Here is a 19,619-nt window from a genome sequence, read left to right on the forward strand (position 1 = left end):
GAAAACCTCATCATCTAAGCCAAAAAGCTTCTTAAGTGATGAGTAACTTCAGCAAAGTCTCAGGATATACAATCGATGTGCAAAAATTGCTAGCATCCCTATACACCAACAACAGGCAAGCAGACAGCCAAATCATGAATGAACTCCCATTCACAACTGCTACCAAAAGAATAAAATACCTAGGAATACAGCTTAACAAGGAAAATGAGGACCTCTTCAAGGAGAACTATAAACCACTACTCAAAAGAAATCACAGAGGACACAAACAAATGGAGAAACATCCCATGTTCATGGAAAGGAAGAATCAAGATTGTGAAAATGGCCATACTGCCCAAAGTAATTTATAGATTCAATGCTATTCCCATTAAATTACAATTGGCATTCTTCACAGAATTAGAAGTTACTACATTAAAATTCACATGGAACCAAAAAAGAGCCCAAATAGCTAGGGCAATCCTAAGCAAAAAGAACAAAGTTGGAGGCATCATGCTACCAGATTTCAAACTATACAGTCACCAAAACAGCATGGAACTGGTACAAGAACAGACACATAGACCAAGGAACAGTATAGAGAACTCAGAAATAAGATCACACACCTACAACCATGTGATCTTTGACAAACTCAACAAAAGCAATGAGAAAATATTCCCTGTTTAACAAATGGTGCTGACTGCTGGCTGAGTGCAGAAAATTGAAACAGAACCCCTTCCTTACACCATATATAAAAATTAACTCAAGATGGATTAAAGACTTAAATGTAAAACCTCAAACTATAAACACCTTAGAAGTAAATCTAGGCAATTCCATTCAGGACATAGGCACAGGCAAAGATTTCATGATGAATACATTAAAAGCAATTGCAACAAAAGCAAAAATTGACAAATGGCATCTATTTAAACTAAAGAGCTTCTGTACAGCAAAAGTAACTATCAGAGTGAACAGACAACCTACAGAATGGCAGAACATTTTTGCAATCTATTCATCTGACAAAGGTCTAGTATCAGAGTCTACAAGGAACTGAAATTTACAAGAAAAAAACAACCCCATTAAAAAGTGAGCAGATGACATAAACAGACACTTCTCAAAAGAAGTGGCCATGTGGCCAACAAACATATGGAAAAAAGTTTAACATCATTGATCATCAGAGAAATACAAATCAGAACCACAGTGAGATACCATCTCATGCCAGTCAGAATGGTTACTATTAAAAAGTCAAAAAACAACAGATGCTAGCAAGGTTGCAGAGAAAAGGGAACCCTTTTACACTGTTGGTGGGAATGTAAATTAATTAGTTCAATCACTATGGAAGACAGCGTGGCGATTCCTCAAAGACCTAGAGGCAGAAATAGCATTTGACCTAACAATCTTATTACTGGGTATATACACAAATGAATACAAATCATTCTGCATCTATGGATTCAACCAAATTCAAGACAGGAATATTCAGGGGAAAAAAATGGATGGTTACATCAGAAGGTTACTGAACATGTACAGACCTTCTGCCTTGTCATTATTCCATAAACAATACATTATAACAACTATTTACACAGCATTTATATTGTATTAGGTATTAGAAGGATGTATGTAGATTACATGCAAATACCACACCACATTCTAAAAGGGACTTGAGCATCCGTGGATTTTGATAAACAAACAGAATTCTGGAACCAAACTCCCAGGGATACCAAGGATCCACTACAGTTGAGGTGATGAATATATTAATTAGCTTGATTTAATTAATCCACACTGTACTCCTAAGACACAAAATCACTTTTGCTCCATAAATACAACTATAATTTGCCCATTTACAATTAAAAATAAACATTTTTAAAAAGATAAAGAGCTGATAACAGTTGGCAGTAGGGTATCTTTCATCTCTAACAGATGTCATATCCTAGGAAAATCATATTTGCTCCTACCTGAGTTTTTGAAGGCATAAAATACTAGAATCAAGGCTGGATGCGGTGACTCATGCCTGTTATCGCAGCACTTTGGGAGGCCGAGGTAGGCAGATCACCCGAGGTCAGGAGTTTGAGACCAGCCTGGTCAACACGGTGAAACCCCGTGTCTACTAAAATACAAAAATTAGCTGGGTGTGGTGGCATGCGCCTATAATCCCAGCTACTCAGGAGGCTGAGGCAGGAGAATCACTTGAACCTGGGAGGTGGAGGTTGCAGTGAGCCGAGATCGTGCCACTGCACTCCAGCCTGGGTGACAGAGCGAGACTCCATCTCCAAAAAACAAAAAAAAAATTCCTCCAATGGGAACTCAAAATTATGTCATGTTTCTTTTACAGGACTATGTAGACACAAGAAAAAGGAGAGGCACTTTTTAAAGATATAACATTTTTCAACAATTTATTCTTTTATCAATATACACTTATTATTAAAGCCACAAACTAGTTATAAGAATTGATAGTCTGATAAAAATCCGATTACTTCAGTTTCATTAGAACAAATTCAGTCACTGAAAATAGTGATAGAAAAGTCGCTTCCAAGATGGCCGAGTAGGAAAACAGCTCTGGTCTACAGCTCCCAGCGAGACTGACACAGAAGATGGGTGATGTCTGCATTTCCAATTGAGGTGACTGGTTCAATTCATTGGGACTGGTTGGACAGTGGGTGCAGCCCACGGAGGGCGAGACAAAGCAGGGCAGGGTGTCACCTCACCCAGGAAGCGCCAGGCATCAAGGGATTTCCCTTTCCTAGCCAAGGGAACTTGTGACTAACTGTTACCTGGAGGAATGGTACACTCCTGCCCAAATAATCCGTTTTCCCCACGGTCTTCGCAACCGGCAGACCAGGAGATTCCCTCCTGTGCCTGGCTCAGAGGGTCCCATGCCCACGGAGCCTTGCTTGCTGCCAGCACAGTAGTCTGAGATCGACCTGGGTCACTGGAGCTTGGTGGGGAGAGGGGTGTCCGCTATTGCTGAGGCTTGAGTAGGAGGTTCTATGCTCACAGTATAAACAAAGAGGCAGGGAAGCTCGAACTGGGCGGAGCCCATCGCAGCTCAGCAAGGCCTACTGCCTCTCTAGATTCCACTTCTGGGGACAGGACATATCTGAACAAAAAGCAGCAAACAGCTACTCCAGACTTAAACATCCCTGCCTGACAGCTCTGAAGAGAGCAGTGGTTCTCACAGCATGGCATCTGAGCTCTGAGAATGGACAGACTGCCTCAAGTGGGTCCCTGACTCTCTCTCTCTGTGTAGCCTGACTGGACACCTCACACAGGCGGGTGCCCCTCTGTGGCGAAGCTTCCAGAGGAAGGAACAGGCAGCGATATTTGCTGTTCTGCAGTCTCCGCGAGTGATACCCAGGCAAACAGGGTCTGTAGTAGACCTCCAGCAAACTCCGACAGACCTGCAGCTAAGGGGCCTGTCTATTAGAAGGAACACTAACAAACAGGAAGAGCATCAACATCAACAAAAAGGACATCCACACCAAAACTCCATCCATAGGTCACCAACATCAAAGACCAAAGGTCGATAAAACCACAAAGATGGGGAGAAACCAGAGCAGAAAGGCTGAAAATTCCAAAAACCAGAACACCTCCTCGCCTCCAAAGGAACACAACTCCTAGTCAGCAACGGAACAAAACTGGATAGAGAATGAGTTTGATGAACTGGCAGAAGTAGGCTTCAGAAGGTCAATAATAACAAACTTCTCCAAGTTAAAGGAGCATGTTCTAACCCATCACAAGGAAGCTAAAAACCTTGAAAAAAAGGCTAAATGAATGGCTAACTAGAATAACCAGTGTAGAGAAGAGCTTAAATGACCTGATGGAGCTGAAAACCACAGTATGAGAACTTTGTGAAGCATACACAAGCTTTAATAGCCGATTCGATCAAGTGCAAGAAAAGATATCAGGGATTGAAGATCAAATTAATGAAATAAAGTGAAAAGACAAGATTAGAGAAAAAAAGAAAAGAAACTAACAAAGCCTCCAAGAAATATGGGACTATGTGAAAAGACCAAGTATATGTTGGATTGGTGCGCCTGAAAGTGACCGGGAAAATGGAACCAAGTTAGAAAACACTCTTCATGAACAGGCAACGTACAGAATGGGAGAAAATTTTTGCCATCTACTCATCTGACAAAGGGCTAATATCCAGAACCTACAAAGAACTCAAACAAATTTACAAGAAAAAAAAAACCCCCATCAAAAAGTGGGCAAAGGATATGAACACACACTTCTCAAAAGAAGACATTTATGCAGCCAATAGACACATGAAAAAATGCTCATCATCACTAGCCATCAGAGAAATGCAAATCAAAACGACAATGAGATACCATCTCACACCAGTTAGAATGACAACCACTAAAAAGTCAGGAAACAACAGGTGCTGGAGAGGATGTGGAGAAATAGGAACACTTTTATATTGTTGGTGGGACTGTAAACTAGTTCAACCATTGTGGAAGACAGTGTGGTGATTCCTCGAGGATCTAGAACTAGAAATACCATTTGACCCAGCCATCCCATTACTGGGTATATACCCAAAGGATTATAAATCATGCTGCTGTAAACACACATGGACACGTATGTTTATTGCAGTACTATTCACAATAGCAAAGGCTTGGAACCAACCCAAATGTCCATCAATGATAGACTGGATTAAGAAAATGTGGCACATATACACCATGGAATACTATGCAGCCATAAAAAAGGATAAGTTTGTGTCCTTTGTAGGGACATGGATGTAGCTGGAAACCATCATTCTCAGCAAACTAAAACCATCATTCTCAGCAAACTACTGCAAGAACGGAAAACCAAACATCGCATGTTCTCACTCACAGGTGGGAATTGAACAATGAGAACACTTGGGCACAGGAAGGGGAACACCACACACTGGGGCTTGTCGTGGGGTGCGGATGGGGGGAGGGATAGCATTAGGAGATATACCTAATGTAAATAACGAGTTAATGGGTGCAGCACATGTATACATATGTAACAAACCTGCATGTTGCGCACATGTACCCTAGAATTTAAAGTATAATTAAAAAAAAAGAAAACACTCTTCAGGATATTACCTAGGAGAACCCCAACCTAGCAAGGCAGGCCAACATTCAAATTCAGGAAATACAGAGACCACCACAAAGATACTCCTCGAGAAAAGCAACCCCAAGACATTAATTGTCAGATCCACCAAGTTTGAAATGAAGGAAAAAATGTTAAGGGCAGCCAGAGAGAAAGGTCAGGTTACCCACAAAGGGAAGCCCATCAGACTAACAGTGGATCTCTCTGCAGAAACCCTACAAACCAGAAGAGAGTGTTCAGTATTCTTAAAGAAAAGAATTTTCAACCCAGCATTTCATATCCAGCCAAACTAAGCTTCATAAGTGAAAGAGAAATAAAATCCTTTACAGACAAGCAAATGCTGAGAGACTCTGTCACCATCAGGCCTGACTTGAAAGAGCTCCTGAAGGAAGCACTAAACATGGAAAGTAGCAACTGGTACCAGCCACTGCAAAAACAAGCCAAACTGTAAAAACCATCAACACTATGAAGAAACTGCATCAATTAACAGGTGAAATAACCAGCTAGCATCATAATGACAGAATCAAATTCACACATAACAATACAACTTAAATGTAAATGGGCTAAATGCCCCAATTAAAAGACACAGACTGGCAAATTGGATAAAGAGTCAAGACACTTCAGCGTGCTGTATGCAGGAGACCCATCTCACTTGCAAAGACACAAAGGCTCAAAAAAGAGGGATGGAGGAAGATATACCAAGCAAATAGAAAGCAAAAAAAAAAAAAAAAAAAAAAAGCAGGGGTTGTAATCCTGATCTCTGATAAAACAGACATTAGACCAAAGAAGATCAAAACAGACAAGGAAGGGCATTACACATAATGGTAAAGGGATGAATGCAACAAGAAGAGCTAAATATCCTAAATATATATGTACCCAATATAGGAGCACCCAGATTCATAAAGCAAGTCCTTAGAGACATACAAAGAGACTTAGACTCCCACACAATAATAACGGGAGACTTTAACACCCAACTGTCAATAGTAGACAGATCAAGACAGAAGGTTAACAAGGTTATCTAGGACTTGAACTCAGCTCTGTACCAAGCAGACCTAATAGACATCTACAGAACTCTTCACCCCAAATCAACAGAATATACATTCTTCTCAGCACCACACTGCACTTATTCTAAAACCACATAATTGAAAGTAAAACACTCCTCAGGAAATGTAAAACAACAGAAATCACAACAAACTGTCTTTCAGAGCACAGTGCAATCAAATTAGAACTCAGGATTAAGAAACTCACTCAAAACCGCACAAATAAATGGAAACTGAACAACCTGCTCCTGAATGACTATGGGGTAAATAATGAAAGTAAGTCAGAAATAAAAATGTTGTTTGAAACCAATGAGAACAAAGACACAACGTCCCAGAATCTCTGGGACACATTTAAAGCAGTGTCTAGAGGGAAATTTATAGCACTAAACGCCCACAAGAGAAAGCAGGCGAGATCTAAAATCAACACCCTAACATCACAATTAAAAGAACTAGAGAAGCAAGAGCAAACAAATTCAAAAGCTAGCAGAATACAAAAAATAACTAAAATCAGAGCAGGATTGAAGGAGATAGGAATACGAAAAACCCTTCAAAAAAATCAATAAATCCAGGAGCTGGTTTATTGAAAAGATCAACAATAAACAGACCACTAGCAAGACTAATAAAGAAGAAAAAGAGAAGAATAAAATACATGCAATAAAATTATAAAGGGGATATCACCACCAATCCTACACAAATACAAACTACCATCAGAAAATACTATAAACATCTCTATGCAAATAAACTAGAAAATCTAGAAGAAATGGATAAATTCCTAGACACATACACCCTCCCAAGACTAAACCAGGAAGAAGTTGAATCTCTGAATACATCAATAACAGACTCTGAAATTGAGGCAATAATTAATAGCCTACCAACCAAAAAAATCCAGGACCAGACGGATTCACAGCCAAATTCTACCAGAGGTACAAAGAGGAGCTGGTACTATTCCTTCTGAAACTATTCCAATCAATAGGAAAAGAGGGAATCCCCCCTAACTCATTTTATGAGGCCAGCATCATCCTGACACCAAACCTGGCAGAGACACAACAAAAGAGAATTTCAGACAATATCCCTGATGAAAATCAATGCAAAAATACTCAATAAAATACTGGCAAACCAAATCCAGCGGCACATGAAAAAGTTTATCCACCACAATCAAGTCAGCTTCATCCCTGGGATGCAAGGCTGATTCAACATATGCAAATCAATAAACGTAATCCACATAAACAGAACCAATGGCAAAAGCCACATGATTATCCCAATAGATGCAGAAAAGGCCTTCGACAAAATTCAACAGCCTTTCATGCTAAAAACTCTCAATAAACTAAGAATTGATGGAATGTATCTCAAAATAGTAAGAGCTATTTATGACAAACCCACAGCCAATATCATACTGAATAGGGAAAAACGGGAAGCATTCCCTTTGAAAACTCGCACAAGACAAGGATGCCATCACTCACCACTCCAATTCAACACAGTATTGGAAATTCTGGCCAGGGCAATCAGGCAAGAGAAAGCAATAAAGGGTATTCAAATAGGAAGAGAGGAAATCAAATTGTCTCTGCTTGCAGATGACACGATTGTATATTTAGAAAACCCCATTGTTTCAGCCCCAAATCTCCTTAAGCTGATAAGCAACTTCGGCAAAGTCTCAGGATACAAAATCAATGTGCAAAAATCAGAAGCATTCCTATACACCAATAATAGACAAACAGAGAGCCAAATCATGAGTGAACTCCCATTCACAATTGCTATTAAGAGAATAAAATACCTAGGAATACAACTTACAAGGGATGTGAAGAACTTCTTCAAGGAGAACTACAAACCGCTGCTTTAAGGAAGTAAAAGAGGACACAAATAAATGGAAAAACATTCCATGCTCATGGATAGGAAGAATCAATATTGTAAAAATGGCCTTACTGCCCAAAGTAATTTATAGATTCAATGCTATCTCCATCAAGCTACCATTCACTTTCTTCACGGAATTGGAAAAAACTACTTTAAACTTCATATGGAAGCAAAAAATAGCCCGCATAGCCAAGACAATCCTGGGCAAGAAGAACAAAGCTGGAGGCATCACGCTACCAGACTTCAAATTATACTTCAAGGCTACAGTAACCAAAACAGAAAGGTACTGGTACCAAAACACATATATAGACCAATGGAACAGAACAGACACCTCAGAAGTAACACCACACATCTAATACCATCTGATCTTTGACAAACCTGACACACACAAGCAATGGGAAAAGATTCCCTTTTTAATAAATGGTTTGGGGAAAACTGGCTAGCCATATGCAGACAACTGAAACTGGACCCGTTACTTACACCTTATACAAAAATCAACTCAAGATAGATCAAAGACTTAAACGTAAGACCTAGGACCATAAAATCCTACAAGAAAACCTAGGCAATACCATTCAGGACATAGGCATGGGCAAAGACTTCATGTCTAAAACACCAAAAGCAATGGCAACAAAAGCCAAAATTGACAAATGGGATCTAATTAAAGAACTTCTGCACTGCAAAAGAAACTACCATCAGAGTGAACAGGCAACCTACAGAATGGGAGAAAATTTTTGCAATCTATCCATCTGACAAACGGTTAATATTCAGACTCTACAAAGAACTTAAACAACTTTACAAGAAAAAAAACAACCCCAACAAAAAATGGGCAAAGGATATGAACAGATGCTTCTCAAAAGAAGACATTTATGCAGCCAACTGACATGAAAAAATGCTCATCATCACTTGCCATCAGAGAAATGCAAATCAAAACGACAATGAGATACCATCTCACACCAGTTAGAATGGCAAACATTAAAAAGTCAGGAAACAACAGATGCTGGAGACGTTGTGGAGAAACAGGAACACTTTTACACTTTGGTGGGAGCATAAATTAGTTCAACCATTGTGGAAGACAGTGTGGCGATTCCTCAAGGATCTAGAACTAGAAATACCATTTGACCCAGCAATCTCATTACTGGGCATACACCCAAAGGATTATAAATCATGCCACTATAAAGACACATACACACTTATGTTTACTGCGACACTGTTCACAATAGCAAATACTTGGAACCAACCCAAATGTCCATCAATGATAGACTGGATTAAGAAAATGTGGCACATATACACCATGGAATACTATGTAGCCATAAAAAAGGATAAGTTTGTGTCCTTTGCAGGGACACGGATGAAGCTGGAAACCATCATTCTCAGCAAACTATCACAAGGACAGAAAATCAAACACCACATGTTCTCACTCATAAGTGGGAGTTGAATGCGAACACATGGACACAGGAAGGGGAACATCACACACCAAGGCCTGCTGGGGGTGGGGGGCTAGGGGAGGGATAACATTATGAGAAATACCTAAAGTAGGTGAGGGTCTGATGGGTGCAGCAAACCACCATGGCACGTGTATACCTATGTAACAAACCTGCACATTCTGCACCTGTAACCCAGAACTTATAATTTTTTTAAAAAAGGCGAGGCGCAGTGGCTCATGCCTGTAAACCCAGCACTTTGGGAGGCCGAGGCGGGCGGATCACGAGGTCAGGAGATCAAGACCATCCTGGCTAACACGGTGAAACCCCATCTCTACTAAAAATACAAAAAATTAGCTAGGCGTGGTGGCAGGCACCTGTAGTCCCAGCTACTCAGGAGTCTGAGGCAGGAGAATGGCATGAACCTGGGAGGTGGAGCTTGCAGTGAGCCGAGATCACGCCAATGACAGATTCCAGCCTGGGCGACAGAACAAGACTCCGTCAAAAAAAAAAAAAAAAGAATCAGTCAAATAAGAAATAAACAAATTTCCCAGCAAATAAAAAAGAAAATACTGATCAGGTTACCATTTTATAGGTTTGGTGATTTTTGAAGTGAATTTCTAGAATATACCATCTAAAATGCAAGGAAAATGTGTTTTCATTGTTGACCGGAAGATACCAAAAAATCATTCAAATCCACCTAATAACACACACGTATACTCAACATGAAAAACCGTAGACTTACACTATCTGTTTTAAAAGTTTTCAGAGTAGTAAAAAAACAAATCTCATAGTACAGATTGAGTATCCCTTATCTAAAATGCTTGGGACCATAAGCATTTCAGATTTCAAAGTGTTTTGGATTTTGGAATATCTGTATATATAAAATGAGTTATCTTGGGAACGACACCCAAGTCTAAATTACATGAATTTGTTTCACTGAACCATCAGAAAGTAAAGACATCACTATCTCAGCCACCCATGTAGACACAATCTGTGGTTGTTTGACATCACCATCATTCCTTACCGAATTTACCTGCTACCAATAAGCAATCATTTTCTTATACTTACTCACACCTAACTACTTAATGGTTTTAAAAAAAAAAAAAAAAGCATACCATTAATACAGTGAAAAACATCACATATTCAGGGTAGCTAAAGCAGCACAGAGGCATCACCAGAATATCTGTGCCAGCTGTTAAACAGAAGCAACAAAAAACCACAGGCTTTCTGTCTCCACTTGGAATGCTTTGTTTTGATTAGAAGGTACTGTAGGCCAGGCTCAGTGGCTCATGCCTATAATCCCAGCACTTTGGGAGGCTGAGGTGGGTGGATCACTTGAGGTCAGGATATTGAGACCAGCCTGGCCTAGATGGTAGAAACTCATTCCTACTAAAAACACAAAAATTAGCCAGGTATGGTGGTGGGCGCCTGTAATCCTAGCTACTTGAGAGGCTGAGGCAGAACTGCTTGAACCCAGGAGGCAAAGGTTGCAGTGAGTAGAGATCGCACCACTGCACTCCAGCCTGGGTGACACAGCAAGACTTTATCTCGAAAAAAAAAAAAAGTACTGTATACCTTTTTTTTTTTTTTTTTTTTTGTGAGACAGAGTCTCACTGTGTTGCCCAGGCTGGAGTGCAGTGGCACTGTGATCTCAGTTCACTGCAACCTTTGTCTCCTGGGTTCAAGCAATTCTCCTGCCTCAGCCTCCTGAGTAGCTGGGATTACAAGCATGCATTACCATGCCCAGCTAATTTTTGTATTTTTAGTAGAGACAGAGATTCACCACGTTGGTCAGACTGGTCTCAAACTCCTGACCTCAGGTGATCCACTCACCTCGGCCTCCCAAAGTGCTGGGATTACAGGTGTGAGCCACTGTGCCCCGTCTGTACACTATTTTGTGTTTTAAGGTGAGAAGAAGCAATTGAGAGAACAGCAAGTGGGTCTTCTAGGAATGAGGAGTCATTCTGCTGTATGGATTTTTAAATGTTTCCTGTAGGGTTATCTGCCTTATTAACAATGCTGTTTGCCTTAGAAACCTCTCTTTGATTTTATAAACTAACATGATTTCTTGTTGTTGTGAATGCCATATTTTCACTATGTCAACTATAGGCACTTCTTCAGTTTTAACGTTATCTTCATCATCACTATTTTCACCACCACCTTCATTCAGAACAATTTTGGTTACTTCATCATCAATGAATGAGCAATTGGAGCCTCATAACCAGTGTTACAAACTTTTTCAATATCCACTTCTTTCTGCTAACTAACAAATTCTGAAGGTGTATTTTTTTGGATATGTAGGGCAGTCAGACATCATTTCTTTCACTTGACATATAGAATCCTTCAAAGTCACACCTTTGCTCATCAACATCACTGAACATAGTTGCAGGCCAGAGATTGTGCCAGGCATGCACAATTGTGTCTTTACTCACTGTGTTCCAAGCACTAGCAACAGCATATACAACATATTTCATATTAAACTCCCTTTGAAAACCTTGCACAATCACAATTCTGTTCACTGATGCTAGCAGTCTATGCAACAAAGTGTTATATTTATTTTTCATTGATCTAATGTGACTGATTCAGTCACATGCTGAATTAATGAAGTCACATTTGAGGGGAAGGTACATGGCAAAAACATTATTTTTGATGAGAATTTCAGCTGGATGACGAGCAGAGCAGTTGTTTGGGAATAACAAAGTCTTGCAGTCACCATGCAGTCCAGCTTCCCTGCAGTAAACACAAGTCACTGGTATAAAATATTTTCCCTGGTGATCCATGCTTTTTTGCTAGCATAATAATGGACTGGTAAGAAATTCATTCCTTGAAGAGATTGAGAACACAAGCTTTTGCCTATCACAGCAAATTTACACTTAAAACACTTGCCAGTTGCACTAGCACATTCCTGCACATTTATTCTGTCCTTGGTAGCCTTAATTACCGTAGGGGCTATCTCATTAGCTGTAGTCAGTGTCCTTCTGAGTCAACAACAACAAAACAGTGATGTTTTAACAGCAATACAGACTTGTTCTGGCATCAGATTTTCATCAGCAATGACCATGGCAAATTCCTCAATGAATTTCACCACTGTTTTGTGATCAGCAGATGCTCTATTGCCACAAATCTTTAAAAAATGAATATCATGTCTTTTCTTAAATTTCTGCAACCAGCCTGTTGAAAAGTCACAGTTCCCTTCAATTTTCACTTCATGATGATAGATCTTTGCTTGTTTTATGATCGGCATACCATTAAGCGGCACATGTTCACTGTTATGCTGACAAATCCACTCTTTAAATACACAATTGAGATCTTCAGTTTTAGCTTTATGCAGTGTTATTCTATTTTTCATTAACTTCTTTTCATCAAGTTTGGCACCGAATTTCAACAGTTTATTCTTTTGTTTCTTCAAGTCATATAGTATGGTCATTCCAACACCATACTCTTCTGTAGGACATTTCACATTTATATCGCTGTCCAGTTTCTCCAACAGCTTGACTTTCTGTGCTATGGATAAAGACAAATGCTCCCTCTTTTTCCTGCCACTGTTACCCACAAGGGTATCTGCAGGTCTTTTTGACATTCCCAACAATATCTCTGCACCACAGAACAGAAAATAAGCAAAATAAAATAAAATACGTGAGTAATGCACAAATGCACACAGGACTTGGCCCCACATGGGGCACTGTGGGGAACCAGCGCTTGGCATATCCGTCCTGCACGTGTGTGATTTTATTACCCTTGTGGGCATGCTTGCATGAGGGAATCTTGGTGTGTTGAAGGAAAAATATATATGCAGCAGAATGGGGCTGGGAGGGTCTTTTTCCCTTTGGGGATGCTGAAACAACTGTATGTTGTATGCTTGTGTTCTGAGTGCCCCTGGTCATATGAGATCAAGTATAGGATTTACCACTTATGGCTTCATGTCAGTACTCAAGAAGTTTCAGACTCTGGGGTACTCTGAATTATGGATGCTCAACCTGTATACTTTTCTAAAGATGCATATAAAGAATCCACTTTAAGTCAATAATCTATGGATAAAAGTCTGTATTTTGTGCTTGTATGTGCATTAAATGTGTATGTTAAATAAATCATGCAAAGCTAGCATTAAAAATTTAATCATATAAGACTAGCAATAAAACCATATTAAAATGAAATCGACAAAACATACTAAATTTGTATTTGTTACTTTGCTCATATTCACTGCCTTAGTAAATGAGAAGCCTAGCAGTTACACTGTCTTACAGACATCCATTTAAAATAAGAAAACATCAGTTACAAGTTTTATGCCCTTGGGCAGTTATTTAATTTCTAAAGAAATGCAGTGTTGTATTACAAGCAGGCTTGAGTGCTTGTCTCAGCAGCACATATGCTAATATTGGAACTATACAGAGAAGACTAGGATGGCCCCTGCACAAGCAGGCTTGAAATTTACAGACTGCATGGAAAAAGCTACTTAGCTCCTATATGCTTCTGTTTCCTCACCTGTAGAAAGGAGTATCTCCACCTCACAGAGTTAAGTATAATACCCATAAGGCACATCAAACAGTGCCTAGCACATTATAAAAACCTAATAAATGTCAAATGTTTTAATATTAAGGCTGTTTCCACACTAAAGAGAAATAGCTATCTCAAGAGGCTGTTACAGGAAATGAGAAACACAAAGAACATGGTTCAGATATATGAAACACACAAAGTACTCAATAAGTAGTAATTATTATCACTAAAAAACAGAACTAGTGATAATGAGGTTGATGAAGAGTAGGATGACAACAGTATCAGACATTAGGTGGCCCAATCCACAACAGTGACAGTTATCCTTGAGTCCTTCCTCTTTCTCATCTTCCCGATTACCAAGTTCTATAAATTCTATTATTCTCAAAAGCTTAAAAGCTATCCCATTTTCTCCATCTTCACTGCCACTTGCCTTACATAATTCCTCATGCATGCTTCCCCAAACCAAAATGCCACAGCCTCCTCTCAGTTGTCCTGACTCCAGCACCAACCACCCCATTTCAACCCATTCTTCACACTCAAAGCTGAGTTTGGTTGTTTCTTTCTTTTTTTTTTTTTTTTTAACTGAAATTTGATCATGTCACTTCCCTCTTTAACATCTGCAATCATCTCCACAGACTTCAGGATAATTTTCAAAGTACTACTTGTGGATGCAAAGTCTTTCAGAATTTGGTCAATTTCTCCCTTCCCCACATCATCTTTTTCTACTTGCTTACTTTGCAATCTAAGCTAAGCTCCACAACTCTGATCTACTTGTGGTTTCCCAAACACAGCATGCTCTGTCACCTCTGTGCCTTCCTGTAAGCCCAGAACATTTTCTTTTTCCCATCCTTACTCCTACTTGACCACTTAATGTTTCACCTCTGTAATTCAACTTCCATACCACTTCATCCATTCCCTGATATCCTGCCCCTTCTTACTCCTATCTTCTTTTTTTTCCTCCCAGCCTGGATGAACTTTATGACTAATATTATAAAAGTGATGCTAACATTTAAACCCCTATAGCTTCAATTTTAAACACTAGAATTCAAAATATGAGCAAAAGAGGCCATATTCTAACTAAGAGATGATATTTCAAATGTGGAACTAATATATATATACATCTGCCTATATTACTTGTATTTATTTAACATATTGCTTTTTAAATTAAAGGTATTTTCATTTATTTAGTTTCACTTTATAATCACCAAAGTCTTTTAACAAAACTTGGGAATAAGTGCCTCCCCCACGTGGAGATCAGTTTACACAGGGCCTCTAACAAGTTTAGCAAGTCATTTAAGGTTCAATAGTTCAAAACTACGAAAGTTGAACTCTAAACATGACGAAAAAACTTTCTACCTATAAAGTAAAAAGCTGACTCTAAAGTAACAGAAAAGTTCGTAACAGAATGTATAAGCAAAAAAAAAAAAAAAAAAAAAAGAACCAAAAATCAATAGTATTTCTAAGAAACAGGGTTTGAAAATTTCAAAGTAACATTTTGTAAACCGAATATCTTAACAATTTTAAGCAAGGTAAAATGTGATGTGTTTCTAAAGATTTTTAAGAGTTTTATATGAATCAGGTTGCTTATTAAATAAGCACTATATGTTGAAACCTCAATAATTTGATACACAATTACTATACTGGTAACATTAGAAAAAAGAGGCTCAATTTATTGTGAGAAATGTTTATATCAAAAAATGAAAGCTCAGAATATATAACATTAATAATCAAGACCCTGCTATTAACACTCCTAATTATTTTAAAAAGTTAGCCTCTAATCAACAAGCAATTAAACAAAATGTAAATATATAAAGTATTAAACTGAGAAACTAAAGTTTCAAGCTCTTTAATATTAAAATAGTATTCCCGCCTCTGGTGAGATGCACAATGAAGGGGATATCCTCAATGTGAGCATATTCTTATTCTTATTTAGTCAATATTTTCCTTCTTTCTAGATTTCATTAAAATACACAAATATAAAAAAATTAACAATATTTTAAAAATCTAAACAAAAATAATGTCATAGTAAGAGGGGGTGCTGCTAGGAGATGCAAGCATAAATATAGATACACCTCATACAAACACTTTTTTTCTTTTTTAAGAGACAGGATCTTGCTCTGTCACTCAGGCTGGAGGGCAGTGGTGTCATCTTGGCTCATTGTAGCCTCAAGCTCCAGGGCTCAAGTGATCCTCCCACCTCTGCCTCCAGAATAGTTAGGACTGTAGTCACATAAAACTAGGCCTGGCTAATTTTTTTTATTTTTTGTAGAGACGAGGTCTCACTATGTTGCCCAGGCTTGTCTGGAACTCCTGGCCTCAAGCAATCCCCCTGCCTCCCAAAGCACTGGAATATCATTGTTACTGGATCTTTCCACTTTGTCATATAAAAAAATAACTGAAAGGAGTGACAAATCTCACCAAGATATAGTATTCACAGATAAGAATCATGTTTACGGTTCTCTTATCAAAGACAATCATTTGCTTAATAAAGGTTCTGTGACTTCATTATCCTTAACAGAGGGTAGGTCTCCAGTGTAAAATAAAAAAATAAACATGCTACAAGGTGTTTAGAATCTAAAAAAAGATTCTAAAAATATTTTCATTCACTGGCAAATCATATAGGTTTAAAAATTTAAGTGTTTTACTATTGTAATCTTCTACAGCTTAACATGACTTACATTAAAAATCAAGTAAGTTCTTCCTCAACACAACTAATTTTGCATACAGTATGAAGAACATTAGACTTGAAATTAGGAGACTTGGGTTTTGGCCCGTTTTGCCACTAATTCTTTAGGCTTAGTGTCATTTCGTGTAAAATGAGAGGGTAGAATTTAAAATTTCTAAGCATGAATGTGAAAGAACTCAGCTCCTGACTTTATTTCCAAGAATTCAATCTCATTTTTTTTGTATACTATAATATCTTAAGTTTCAAAAGGTAAAATTATGTAGCTTGCTAATAAGTTTCTAATTCCCTTTATATATCTGAAACTAAGAACCTATTTTTATAGAAAACTACCCAATACAACTAATTTTTGTGCTGTGTTTTTCATTTTACAAAATGCTAATAACAATTCTGTATGAGAGGTACTATTATCCCAATTCTACAGAAAACTGAGTTTGAAGAATCGTTAAACATAACCCTTTTTAAAATAATCCACATTTTACTAAATCTATAGTTTTAAAAATGGCTCAGTGAACATTGTTTCTTATAGCTAATTGATTCTGAAGATGTCTTGGAATTATAATTCAGCTTAAAAAAGGGGATGGGGGAGTTCAGCATTGTTTAACCAGAAGTTGCTACTTGTAAGCAACGGAGCTAGAATTTATATGATATTTTCTAACTCCAAATATCCCATATAACATATTAAAACATCAAACTGCATTAGATCTTAAAGTCATATTATGACTTTGAACAGTGAAATTTAAAACACTAGCAAAGATTTTTAAATAAAACGTATAGAGGAGATGTAATAATAAATAAAAATAAGGCCAGGCGTGGTGGCTCATACCTGTAATCCCAGCGCCTTGGGAGGCTGAGGCGGACAGATCACCTGGGGTCAGGAGTTTGAGACCAGCCTGGCCAACATGGTGAAACCCCGTCTCTACTAAAAACACAAAAATTATCTGGGCTTGGTGGTGCACCCCCGTAATCCCAGCTACTGAGGAGGCCAAGGCAGGAGAATCGCTTGAACCCAGGAGGCAGAGGTTGCAGTGAGCCGAGATCACACCACTGCACTCCAGCCTGGGCAACAAAGTGAGACTTCGTCTCAATAAATAAATAATCAAGTTATAAAGTCAAAAAAATATCAAAAGGTCGAACAAACTTACTGGATCCCAAAAGTATGTGGAAAGCTTAAACACTGGCATTTCTTTTCTCTATTAGAATTATTTAATATCACACTTTAAAAACATGAAAGAGCAATTTTTGTAAATATTATCTTCATTTAAGCTTACATTTCTAATCAAATTTCTCAAAATGCATATGCCCAATTTATACTATCAGCTGAAGTGCTCTAGACTTTTTTAGGAACCACCTCAGCACAGCTAGCACAATTATCAAAATAATCCTTTCTAATTCAAAGTCTAACATTTGATGGTTTTATTAACTTAAATGTTTTATCTGTTACGATACTGTAGTTTTTCTACAAGTGCCAGAAGAATTTAGAGTAACTAGCAAACTATCAGAGCCAAGTTACAAACAATGGTTAAGGTAAAAACTGAAATACTCACTTTGTTATTCTGTGTCACAAGAATACTCCCACCCCCAGGTTTCAAAGGCACCTCTTCCATTGCTCCAAACACATCAGTCTCAACAGAAAAAGTTAGTTCTAGACCCAGATCACTTATATCATTATCTAAAATCCATTGCAAATTTTTGGCATATTCTGGATCAATGGATGCCACATCTTGGTAATTTACAGGAATACCTAAAAAATGCAAACATACAACAGTTATAGTCTGTTTCTGCCTTCCCTTATCTATTTAATGGTAAAATACTGCCCTCTACAGATATTCTGCAAAACTGCAAAATATAATATAATCCTGTTCACAGCATATTTTAAATGGATTCCTGAATTTGAAAGTCTGTTAAATTAAGCCTGTGTTTCTTTCACATTGTTACAATGTAATCTTTCCTTGAAATAGCTATTCAGGAAGTTATTATAAACTTCAAAAGTGCCAATTATCTTAAGTATATTCATATTGAAATGTATTCTTAGCATAAACATACACACACTAAAATTGAAAAAAAACTAACTTAGCTGACAGTGTTTGGAAAAAAAAAGGTAGGTCATTTTTTCCTCCTTCAAACCTCAAATGCCTTACATATATAGATGGTCTCCAATCAAAATAAAAATTATCTCATCCAAAATGCTACTGCTTATCTAGTTTTCCTCAAACTGAGAGGAAAACAATATAAATAAATGTCTACAGAAATAATAATAGAGCCATACCAAGAATGTGCTTGTAGAAGGATCGTGTGAAGTAAATATTGACCAGCTGCCTATGGTTCAATGCTAATCCCAAGATCTGCCCAGCAAACCGAAAATAGTTCAAGTGATCAGGATTTACGTAAGAGTTGCTATTAGGCTGAAAAGTTGTTCCTATTGAAATAAATACAAAATAATATATTATTAAGAATCTATATGCAGAAGAAAGATCACTTCAATGCAGATAAACTAATTCACATACAACTTCAGCAAAGCTAAGGTGACATTGTGTACAAACTTCCAGAAAAATGTTCTTTGTGGAATATATAACAGGTGGTAAGTAGAACTGTAAGTATAGACAATTCACACATATTTATCACAGTAATCTACAGCAGAGAGAAAATTTTAGAGTACTTTTGACTAAAATTAGTTGGATGATCATCAGAGACACTCCGGAAATAATACAGCAGAGGATTGCGCACGCACGCACGCGCACACACACACACACACACAAGCACATATACACAGTTTCCTAGGCAGTATGGCAATAGGCTGTTCGCTAGGACAGACATTATCCCATTCATCTGTATGTGCCAGTGCAGTAAGTACTTTTTGCTTCTTCAGGAGTAGAACACTATGAGAATAACTAAAAATTGGAAATGTACAACTGTTAAGTGACAGGCCTAGTCAACAAACTTGATGCCTGTTAACAATGATTAGAAAATCACCTCAGTCCACAAGGTAACCAAGTCTTTCTAACAATTACCTCTGAGGTGAAAGTAAACATGGCAAGGGCAATAGTTACCAATCACAATGAAAATCCAGTGCAATGAAATATGAATCCACTT

At 38.0% G+C, this 19,619-nt stretch overlaps 1 protein-coding gene and 1 non-coding gene across 8 annotated transcripts in view; one reads left to right on the plus strand and one right to left on the minus strand.

Moving 5' to 3' along the window:
* HACE1 (HECT domain and ankyrin repeat containing E3 ubiquitin protein ligase 1) overlaps positions 1-19,619 on the minus strand; it is a 127,315-nt gene that overhangs the window by 23,614 nt on the left and 84,082 nt on the right. For all 7 annotated transcript variants that reach the window (XM_008007480.3, XM_008007482.3, XM_008007477.3 and 4 more), the window contains 2 exons: positions 18,796-18,945; positions 18,074-18,270 (listed from right to left, as the gene is read on the minus strand). In XM_008007480.3, coding sequence (XP_008005671.3) covers positions 18,074-18,270; positions 18,796-18,945 — 347 coding nt within the window. The remainder of the gene's footprint in view (positions 1-18,073; positions 18,271-18,795; positions 18,946-19,619) is intronic.
* LOC119625459 (U6 spliceosomal RNA) lies at positions 13,695-13,804 on the plus strand. Its single transcript, XR_005241655.1, has one exon. It is a non-coding gene; the product is annotated as a U6 spliceosomal RNA (small nuclear RNA).

The sequence above is a fragment of the Chlorocebus sabaeus genome, chromosome 13 (genome assembly GCF_047675955.1).
Source record: "Chlorocebus sabaeus isolate Y175 chromosome 13, mChlSab1.0.hap1, whole genome shotgun sequence".
NCBI lineage: Eukaryota > Metazoa > Chordata > Mammalia > Primates > Cercopithecidae > Chlorocebus > Chlorocebus sabaeus.